The sequence below is a fragment of the Nicotiana attenuata genome, unplaced genomic scaffold (assembly GCF_001879085.1).
Source record: "Nicotiana attenuata strain UT unplaced genomic scaffold, NIATTr2, whole genome shotgun sequence".
NCBI classification, from domain to species: domain Eukaryota; kingdom Viridiplantae; phylum Streptophyta; class Magnoliopsida; order Solanales; family Solanaceae; genus Nicotiana; species Nicotiana attenuata.
In genome coordinates this window covers 63,285-74,603 of record NW_017673329.1, presented here as the reverse complement: position 1 = coordinate 74,603, position 11,319 = coordinate 63,285, and the positions used below count along the sequence as shown (strand labels likewise).

Sequence of the window (11,319 nt, the reverse complement as noted above, 5' to 3'; positions counted from 1 at the left end):
CTTCAGCGCTGTAGTTTAAGGCTACCTCGGAATTATTCAATCTTTCAGCAGAGGCAGCCTCACGATCAAATGCAGCACGAACCACATTACATACTTCAACCCATTTGGACCTAGCCTCTTCAAATTGTACCCTTAATAGGGCAGCTTCTTGGTCAAGGGTCACTACCTCTTGCTCGCTTTGCTGCAACCGAGCCTCTAACTCAACAGCCTCTGCAGCTCGTGCTTCCAGTTCTGAGAGGCGATCAGAAGTTTGGTCTCGCTCGGCCAATAGTTGATCCCGCTAGGAGGTGAGTTCCTCCTTATCAAGAATCAACCTTTGAAGGCCCTCGGAAGCAAGAAAGTTAGCTTGCAAAATAGAAGTACAAATTAAAAACCCAGCCATAACAAAGATAGAAGAAACAACAGAAGAAGTTATATTGCCGCTGCGTTGTGCATGGCATTGTTCAACAAGCACTCTTCAGAGAGATATTGAATTTTATGCCTATATTTTCCTGAAGCCACATGCTTCAGATAGTTAGCAAGTTCCACCGGCCAGGACAGTAGATAGCATCCGGTAGAAACCGAGAGGGTGACGTTCCTCCTCCTTTAGGGATCTTCGGAGGGGATAGAATAACTATGCCCAAATTCCTATGAACTGGGACTGGGAAGAGGGGCATCTTCCTCTCGGGCAACTACGACCGGCAAAGATGATATAGCGGTTGTTGGTGGCAAAGGCAAGGTTGGCGAAGAAGGAGATGAAGCTGATGGCATTGTAGGTTGAGAAGCAACTGCGGTAAATGCAGTGCTGGTTTTTGGTTGCTCATCAACCGAAGACGGAAGGGACCCGAAACTCAGCCTCACGGTACCGGGCACGGCGACTAGGACTCAAAAGCGAAAGTTAACATCTTCTACCATATCGTATTCCCCCTAGAGTGCCGAGGCATCGTCCTCGATTAGCGTAACTAGCTTAAAAGATTGAGCATTCTGTTGAGCTGATGAAGATCGTCGTCTTCTATGTAGATAAGCCCCCTCATTACTGGATCCTCCATCATCATCGATCACCATGGTGTCTATGTCCGTCTAGGGTGCGACGCTCATCACTACGATATCCGAGGATGGCTCGTGCGTTGCACTTTTTGTCTTTTATTTTTTCCCTCGGCCGCGGAGGAACGTCACCTTTTTTGTTACTTGTTCTCCGGCAGGGGATTCCGAGAAGAAGCATTTGCACCAGAAGCAGGCCCAGAAACACCTCTTCGGGTGAAAACCTCCTACAGCAGCCTTGCCACATTAGCAGGATCAACCAAAACGTCCTCCTCAGGAACAATAACAGAGCCCTGAAGTAGAACTGAATTCAATAGGGAAAAAAGTTGAACAACTTTCCTACACAAGAAATAAAAAAAAAAGATAAATTGAACCTACCATGATTTTTGGCCTTCTACCCGTATTTAAGGGCTAGTTCTTTTTACGTGCGGGTCTCGGGCGTATTGACGCCCAACATCTTCTGGACCCGCTGGTCCAAGCCTTCAACCCTAGGTGGTATCCACCGAGTTGCTAAAGTAAGTGAAAGAAGAAGGATGGGTAAACGCGTGGGACAATCATTAAGTAGAAGAAAAGACAACACTTACAAGTACGGTCCCATAATTCTAGAAAGGATGGAGTCGTGGCCAGAACGATGTCCCTGGTGGCAACTGCAACAAATAATTTCATCCACTCACGGTTGTTGTCATCATCCATACTGGTTAGCAAAGCACGGTGGCCACGTCTGCTCAAATTTATCATTCCCCCGCGGAAAATCTTTGGGGATAAAGGTTCATTAGTTGAGTCCGGGATAGCTCTTCTCCCATCTCCTAGCATAGACGCCAAAGACAAGCAATTATCCTCCACACAGAAGGACTTATATGCCTTTTAGATTTTTTAAATTATTAATTATCGTGACTTATAGTACTTCTACGTAGTTTTTAAATATATAAATTTGATTTCAAATAAATTAAAATTTTTATGTCTAATTTATGGTCAAAATTAGGAAGTTGGAGTTTCGCCACAGAGGGAGTAACTTATTTAAGCGGGTCTCGCTATAGTATTCCTCTCGTCGCGTTTCCATGAGCTAATAAAATTTTGACCAATCAAAAATTGAAGATATAAGGAATGTACAATTGGTCAAAAGAAAAAAGAAAAGAAAAGAAAAGAAAAAGAATGGAAGCATAAAACATTATGCAAATGGGCTGGATATTTGACTAGGCAAACCCTTGGATTAGCAAATGGGCTGTGTAAGCAAAAACCGTAACCATCATCACCAGCTTCAGTTGGCTGGCTCGGCCTTTTCTGTCGCGCTCAACTCTCCTCCTATTTCGCTTCCATTCCCCCCACCCCTCGCTGATTCTTCATTTTCTTGATCCTTCAATTCCAGATATTGGATCAACTTTCTGAAAAAGGTAAAATCTTGATTACCATTTTTGTTTCCCTTCTGCGTTTATTGAAAACAAAAAAATGTGCATGTCTCAAGTTTCCCCATCGTTATAGTTATGATACTATTTACAAGATTGTATTTTTGAGGCATTTGGGTTTGCAGAATGGAAGAGGAGAAACCCAAAAATGAAGTTGGTGGTGATAATGTAGATAATATTGTACATAATAATGTAGTCTTGAAAGGGGTTGATTCTTCTTCAGCTCCTACGGTAGACGATGAGCTATTTGACAATGTTTCATTAAAAGATCAAGATAAAATTGTTGGGGACGTAAATCATTCTCCAAGATCTGATCATTTAAGACTGTCTGAGGACAAGTTTGAATTTTCTGTAGGCAAAATCCCATCTGGGGTTGATTCTGTTGACATTGAGGTGCACCATGATAGCCAATTTGATGAAACTAGACAGTCATCTTCTTCGGTTGATTCGGGTTTGTATTCATATGGGGATAGTACATATTCTCCATTTGGATCACCACCTAAACCTAAGCCTAAACAGGCAGTGCCTAATGTGGAACCTGAACTCTTGCATTTAGTGGACTCTGCTATTATGGGAAAGCCTGAAGGTTTGGACAAGCTGAAAAATGTTGTGAGTGGTGTCGAGAGTTTTGGGAATGGAGAGGATGATGCTGACTCTATTGCATTCTTGGTAGTTGATTCACTTCTTGCCACTATGGGAGGGGTTGAGTCTTTTGAGGATGACGAGGATAATAATCCGCCAAGCGTGATGTTGAACTCTAGGGCAGCCATTGTGGCTGCTGAACTCATTCCTTGGCTTCCTTCCATTGGGGACATTGCAGGTCTCATGTCACCTAGGACTCGCATGGTTAAAGGTTTGCTTGCTATCTTGCGTGCTTGCACTAGAAACCGAGCAATGTGCTCTACAGCTGGTTTGTTGCGTGTCCTGCTGCAATCGGCTGAAAAGATTTTTAGTCAGGATCTTGCTACTTCAGAGCCACCAATTTCAAGATGGGATGGGACTCCTTTATGCCTATGCATTCAACACTTAGCTGCACATTCTCTTAGTGTAAGGGATCTGCATAGTTGGTTTCAAGTAGTCACAAAAACACTTGCCACTAAGTGGGCAGCTCGTTTATTGCTTTCTTTGGAGAAGGCCATGGGTGGGAAAGAGTCAAGCGGTCCAGCATGTACCTTTGAATTTGATGGTGAAAGCTCTGGCTTGCTGGGTCCAGGGGAGAGTCGCTGGCCTTTTACTAATGGATATGCATTTGCTACATGGATCTACATTGAGTCGTTTGCTGACACTTTAAATACAGCAACTGCTGCAGCTGCAATTGCTGCCGCTGCAGCTGCCACGTCAGGAAAATCATCTGCAATGTCAGCTGCTGCTGCAGCCAGTGCACTGGCTGGAGAAGGCACAGCTCACATGCCACGGCTCTTCAGTTTCCTGTCAGCTGATAATCAAGGAATTGAAGCATATTTTCACGCCCAATTTTTGGTAGTTGAAAGCGGTAGTGGGAAAGGAAGGAAGTCTTCTTTGCATTTCACTCATGCGTTCAAGCCACAGTGTTGGTACTTTATTGGTCTTGAACACTCTTGTAAGCAAGGCCTCCTTGGGAAAGCAGAGAGTGAACTGAGGCTGTACATAGATGGATCCTTGTATGAGAGTCGACCATTTGACTTTCCCCGGATATCCAAGCCACTTGCATTCTGCTGTATTGGGACTAATCCACCCCCAACTATGGCTGGTTTACAACGTCGTCGTCGTCAGTGCCCTTTGTTTGCTGAGATGGGCCCTGTATACATTTTTAAGGAACCAATTGGGCCAGAGAAAATGGCACGTTTGGCGTCTAGGGGAGGAGATGTGCTTTCTTCTTTTGGTCATGGCGCTGGCTCGCCGTGGTTAGCAACAAATGACTATGTGCAAAAGTTGGCTGAAGAAAGTTATCTTCTTGATACTGAAATCTCTGGATACCTTCATCTCCTTTATCATCCTGGCTTGCTCAGTGGCCGTTTTTGTCCAGATGCTTCTCCTTCTGGTTCAGCAGGTTTGACAATTCTGTTACATTTACAGCACATATCAATTTGAATTCTGATGTCCATTATCTTCTAGATTATCACTACAAAGCTTGAGGCTTTAGAGTTGCTACCGCTGATCCTATAAACTTTATACCTAGACCACCTTATGTATTTCGCTGCCTATGTTCATTTAAACATGCGTATATTTTAGATGGGGGGTCAAAAGGTTTGGGCAGAGGTAGCAGTATCGTGTTGAGGGGAAATTCTTTGCGTGATTGTGTTCTTCACACTCATATCTTCTCCTCCTACTAAATAATGGAAGTTTTAAGTTTCATATTCTAGAGCCTCCTATTTAATAATGGAACTTTTAAGTTTCATATTCTTATTTAATCATTTTGGACAGTGCTTGACAGATATTTTCCGTGTACTAATTGAATATGTAACCCCCCCCCCCCCCCTCTCTGTCTTTCTTTTATTTGGTAAAAGATAAGTCAGGGACCAAAGTTTGTCCTTTGCATGTTTATTTTGTCTCTTTTTAATTGTAGCTTGAAGAATGTAACAGTTGTCAATCTGTTGTTGTTAATAATTCTGAATTCTTCAGGTATGCTTCGAAGACCTGCAGAAATTCTTGGGCAAGTCCATGTTGCAACAAGAATGCGCCCAACGGAAGCTCTTTGGGCACTGGCATATGGAGGCCCCATGTCCTTACTTCCTTTGGCAGTGAGTAATGTGCAAGAGAATAGCTTGGAACCTCAGCAAGGCGACCTTTCTTTGTCATTAGCCACAACTGCTCTTGCCGCTCCCATATTCAGAATTATCTCTAGAGCCGTTGAACATCCTGGAAACAATGAAGAGCTGAGCCGCAGAAAAGGGCCAGAAGTCCTGTCAAGAATCTTGAACTACCTTCTACAAACTTTGTCTTCCCTTGATGTTGCAAAGCGTGATGGAGTTGGGGATGAGGCACTTGTAGCAGCAGTTGTTTCATTGTGCCAATCACAGAAGCAAAACCACACACTCAAGGTGCAGCTTTTCAGTACGCTTCTACTGGATCTGAGGATTTGGAGCTTATGCAGTTATGGTCTTCAGAAGAAGCTTCTCTCTTCACTTGCAGATATGGTTTTCACTGAGTCATCTGTGATGCGAGATGCTAATGCCATTCAGATGCTTCTAGATGGCTGCAGGAGATGTTATTGGACTATTCGTGAAGGTGACTCTGCCGATACATTTATGAATGAGAAAACACGTCCTGTGGGTGAAGTAAATGCTTTGGTTGATGAACTCTTAGTTGTTATTGAACTCTTAGTTGTGGCTGCCCCTCCTTCGCTAGCTACAGATGATATCCGTTGTTTGCTTGGTTTCATGGTAGATTGTCCACAACCAAATCAGGTAATGTGCATGTTTTTCTTATACAAGTATAGTGAGTGTTGAGGAAGTTTCTAGGCTAGTTAAGTTTCTTGTTGATCTTTAAAGGAAAGCTTAGATACCATTTCAAATACTCCCTGCAACTACTCTATGTATCATCATGCTCAAAGCCTCCAACTAATATTGAAAACATGGGAGACAATGGATCCCCTTGTCTCAATCCTTTTATTCGACCTATTCATTTAACTTCCATTCATTTAGTTACAGTTCTTACTGATGTTATGCTTTTTTTCCCCTACCTTGCTGAATAGATATCGATATTGGTATGAATCATAGGTTGTTTGGCTTGAAAAATATGTCACATTTATTCCTTTTGCTCACTGGGGAATGGAATCTTTATCTTAAAAGATAAATTTCTTGTTACTTACATTTTTTAGTTGATATTTTCCATCAGATATGTCGGACTTTCTACTTGAATCTACTGATATAATTTGGTTCTCTCAGGTTGCCAGGGTGCTACATCTCATGTACAGGTTGGTTGTACAACCAAATATGTCCAGGGCTCAAACCTTTGCTGATGCTTTTTTATCTTGTGGTGGTATAGAAACACTTCTTGTCCTATTGCAGCGCGAAGTAAAGATTGGTGATTGTGATGATTTATCCTCTTTCGCTCATGATCATACTGCTGCATCAGCCCAGGAAACTGAATTGGATACTGAGACGCATTGTCCCACAGAAAGTAGTCAAGTTGGTGAAACTGGATTAACAAAAGAAAGAGAGACAAGTTTAAGTGAAATGGATTCTGTATCTGAGTCCTCCAATGTTGCGGGTGCCACAATTTCTACTGGATCTAATATCGAGAGGATGCAGTCCATCCCAGAGAATGGATTTCTAAAAAACCTGGGTGGTATAAGCTTTTCGATAAGTGCTGAAAATGCACGGAATAATGCATACAATGTTGACAAAAGTGATGAAATTGTGCTTGGAATTATTAACCTTTTGGGTGCTTTAGTTTCATCAGGCTATCTGAAATTTGGTACTCATGCTCCCCCAGATGTGACAAACAACCTTTTGGGGTTGCTGGAAGGAGGGGGTACCATGTTTGATGATAAGGTTTCCCTTCTACTTTTTGCGCTACAAAAGGCCTTCCAAGCAGCACCAAATAGGCTCATGACTGGCAGAGTATACAAAACTTTATTGGGTGCCTCGGTATTAATATGCTTTTCCTCTTGATTTGCTGCTTCCTCAGAAACTCCTGCACTTCTTCTATTCTGTTTTGGATAATTTCTTTTTGTGGAAATCCTCTTAGGATTTTTCTAGGAAAATTTCCTTTCTTATCTTCTGACAGTTTATGTGCTGGAGTGTCAATGTCACCAGTAGTGTTTAAACAAAAAGAAGTCAAATGAATATAATCTGCGTATGAATATTATACTATTCACCTCATGGGTAATAATTCCAGGATATTGATGTGAAAATTCAGTCTAGACCTTTCTTATTCGTACAATTAATAGTTTAAGTTTTTCTTTTCCGGGAAAACCTGTTTTAGGGTATCTAGACATGGTTTATGCTATGATCAGTATAGGTGTTCTTGAATATCTTGGTTGGGCTCATTTAATCCTTTTTATGATTAGTTTTGTTGAAAGCCTCACTGTTTGGTTTTTGAATTTCCTCTCTGTTACTTATTCAGATAGTCACTTCATCTATAGATGCTAGAGTGTTTGGGCTATACTGTCTGCTATTGAGTTTTCTGTGCTTAAGCAATGTATCACAGATAAATCTGAAGCCTTTTCGCTCCTGATGTAGATAAATGCCTCGTCAACAGATGATGGATTGAACTTCTATGATTCTGGGCATCGGTTTGAGCATATCCAACTTTTATTGATTCTTTTACGGTCACTTCCATATGCACCAAAGCAATTGCAAAGCCGAGCACTGCAGGTACAGAATTGTGCCCCGTTTTTCCTAACAGCTTATTGTGCCTTATCTTCTTTGTGCTGATATGGGTGTAGGCTCTTGGCACTTCATTACCATGGGCTGCGGTGTTTTAATTTTTTTACTGGTTTTAGATGATTTTTAAAGTGAGGACTTGGTTATCGGTTGTTCCAAGTTCATTAATTGAATATTTAACATCAAACTTCTACATCGGAACTATTTCTGTAGAACAAGGCAAATATAACATTGGTTCTGACACTTCTGGATGAACAAGGATCTTTGTGAGTGGTGAGGCAATTAGGTTATAGGCTGTCATATTGAGTTTCACAGTTAGGACAACAACTATGCCTCAAGTAAGTTTCACAGTTATTTATATAAAAATTGTTGCGTGGTTAGTTAAATGTACAAGTTCTGTTTTGATGGAAGAATCAATGCAATCATCTAATGAGTGTTTTTTTCTAAAGTAAAATTTTACTAAATGAAGGGCAAATGGACGCCCGTATACAAGATGTTACCAAAAAGTAGAAAATCTTACAGAAAGATATGGTTTTCTACGAACAACACCCCAATCTTCTATACAAACAGGAATGGGTGCACCAAAAAGAAATAAGGATAAGACGCTTCATGTCAATTTATTGCTTTCTTATATTGTCCTTGTTGTTTCTCTTCCTCTCCTACCTCTCTCTCACTTCAATTTTCTGCTTGGTTTCAGGATCTTCTGATTATGGCATGCAGTCATCCCGAAAACAGAATCAATCTAACCAAAATGGATGAATGGCCTGAGTGGATATTGGAGATCCTGATATCTAACTGTGAGGTAGATTTCTTATGCTATTTCACGAAGAATTACTTTGCTTTCTTTCTGGAAGTCATGTGAAGAGTGACACAAATACATTTCGGTTTTGTTTTTCATTTTGATACTTTTTGTGCATGTTGCCACCTCGTTTTGCATTTCTCATGCATCTGTATGCAGGATTAGTTTTCCATGTGGTCACTGGTAGATTTTTTTCCCTTCGCTAACTTGAAAGTGAGGCTCGTAGGTGGAGCTACTAAATGTCTTTGCTGATACGTCTTTTCCCTGTGACGTAGTGGTCAGAGTGATCTTTCCATTGTCAGCAGAGGCTAAAAGAAATGTAAATTCTGACTTTAATTCTTATGATCATTCTGTGACAGACAGGAGCAAGTAAGAATGCAAACCCAGGAAGCTTGAGAGATATAGAAGACCTCATACACAACTTTCTTATAATTGTGTTAGAGCACTCAATGCGTCAGAAAGATGGATGGCAGGTAAATTTTGTGAACCAGTCTCCTTTCTCATATGACATCATTCTGCTCGGTTTGTGCTGCATTTTTAGAAAACATTGAGGACATAAGTGTAGCACCAGTAGGATGCTAACCAACAGAGTGTATTCACTAAGATGGAGAAGAATGGAGTGAATGATTCTATCTGAGAGGTGAGCTAGCAACTAATAATAATGATTGTAGGAATAAGATGTCTTATTATCGAGAGCTGAATAGATTTGTTGTAGTCTTGGAATGATTGTGTCAGTTCTTGATTCTGCACTAATTTCATTTTTTATCAACTCACATGCTTGTTCAAATTAAGACAGCTAACTTGGGATATAGAGAAGATGGGGAATTAGGGAATTGGCACAAGTGAGAGGTATTAGTACTGTCAAAATATTAGCAATGATAAGAACATGTAAAAAGATATGGAGAAGCAGCATCCATAATGCCAAAATTGCTTTCCTTGTGCAAACTAGAGGAGTTTTGCTTGGAACGGGCACAAACCCCTTTTTATCACGCGACCAAACCCCTCATGTGGGTTCTTGACTTGCTTATACTCACTAATCTATCCACTTACATAAATGAATATCTACCAACCTTCCTATTTGCAATACCACAATGAGCAAATGGGATTGACTACTTTGAAATCAATAAGTACCTGATGACTACTCTTTCTGATTTTTGATTATGAGTCATCTCCTGGCCTGATTTACTTTTGTTTTAGGTGTTAGATTTCTTGGTGGTTTATGTCATTTGCTGATTGACCTAAGAAGAATGAGGAAGCTGCAGTAACTTATTATAACTATTTTTCATATTGCTCTTTCTTTTGTCCCTTGCACTGATCGTTCTTCTATTTTAATATTTGCATCAAACATTTCTTTTGATAATTTTTTTTGGACAGGATATTGAAGCTACAATTCATTGTGCAGAATGGCTCTCCATGGTGGGTGGTTCTAGCACAGGAGACCTGAGAATCAGGTACTAGACTTGACAAGTTTATTGAGTAGCTCTCAGTGTTTGGGTTTTCTCTAGTGATTTTTCTCTTGAAAAGGTCATTTCTTTCAAAATGCTATATGTATTGTGCAGACTATCCCCTTTTTCCTCAATAAATCTACTCTATATTGAATTATCTAGTATGTTATTAGATGTGCTTCATGCATTAAGTTGCTCTGGTTATTGCAATTTTCAATCAGTTTAAATGAAGTACATGGAAATTTTGGTTTTTTTGGCTTATTTCACTGCTGCTTACTGGATATCATATATGGTTTAGCTTTCTCTTCCTTCCGGTTTTCATCATATCTCGATGTTTCCATTGTCAGAAATTCTGCATCGACAATACATATTTGAAAACAAGCATTTTGTAAAAATTGGATAAAATTTATTTCCAATTATATCCTGGCCTAAGTTCTAGTACCTGCCATACTGTAAGACAGACTAAATTAAAAGAAAATAGCATGCTTGGCTGTTAATAACAGCGTCATGTTGACGTGCATGGTGAAGTTTATTCTAGTTGTTAAAAAAAAAAACTCGACTTCGTAGAGACCTAATCTTCGCAGAGCTGAAAAGCATTACGTCTTCAGGACCTTGACTATGATCTCTAGAGAATGGAAACTTGGCTGTATCGACTTTTTTGAACTTTCAGTGTGTTTGTCCTATCTATGATAGTGAATTCTTATTCTTTATTTAGCTTAAGTTGTTATGAAATCAGGGAGCATAGCCTGTCGGGGCTATATTTCCTTTGAAGGACCATTTCAATTTTCATGTGTCTTGTGTGGTGAGTGGTGTCTAAAGACAACATCTTATGTTCTATCAAAAGCAATTTTGGGGTTCTCATTAGTTTTCAATTTTGCTCATCTATTTGTCCCAAGACGTGAAGAGTCACTGCCCATTTTCAAAAGAAGGCTGTTGGGCAGCTTGCTGGATTTTGCTGCACGGGAGTTGCAGGTTCAGGTAACCTTGTTCTTCAAGCTCTGCTCTCTATGGTGAAAACTGAAGATGGGACTTAATATTCCTTGTCATTTTGCTAATGATTTTCTATCTTCCATATGATATCAGAAATACCTGCTGTAGTGTGATTTTTGAACAGGGTAAAAGCAAGTTAGTACTCGTGGCCAAGTTTGTGCTACTTGAGATGTTAATAGAAATGTGCTAGTGTTGTCCGTTTCAAAATTTCTGGCTTTTATTGTATATTCTTACATTTGTGCCCAGAGAGACTTTTCTTTTTGTTTTAATTTCTTGGATTGACTGGGTGATGCCTGTGTGTTCTTCATTTTTATTTGTAGATTTTTGTTTGAGAACAACCAGAAAAGCACCAG

At 40.2% G+C, this 11,319-nt stretch overlaps 1 protein-coding gene across 1 annotated transcript in view; it reads left to right on the top strand.

Moving 5' to 3' along the window:
* The first annotated feature begins 2,223 nt into the window (after positions 1-2,223).
* The window catches only part of LOC109216069 (BEACH domain-containing protein C2), a 25,655-nt gene continuing 16,559 nt past the window's right edge, over positions 2,224-11,319 (top strand). Inside the window, exons 1-8 of the mRNA XM_019380195.1 lie at positions 2,224-4,452; positions 5,025-5,809; positions 6,290-6,994; positions 7,589-7,723; positions 8,430-8,534; positions 8,891-9,004; positions 9,906-9,982; positions 10,873-10,954. Of these exons, the coding sequence (XP_019235740.1) occupies positions 2,550-4,452; positions 5,025-5,809; positions 6,290-6,994; positions 7,589-7,723; positions 8,430-8,534; positions 8,891-9,004; positions 9,906-9,982; positions 10,873-10,954 (3,906 nt within the window). The 5' untranslated portion in view covers positions 2,224-2,549. The remainder of the gene's footprint in view (positions 4,453-5,024; positions 5,810-6,289; positions 6,995-7,588; positions 7,724-8,429; positions 8,535-8,890; positions 9,005-9,905; positions 9,983-10,872; positions 10,955-11,319) is intronic.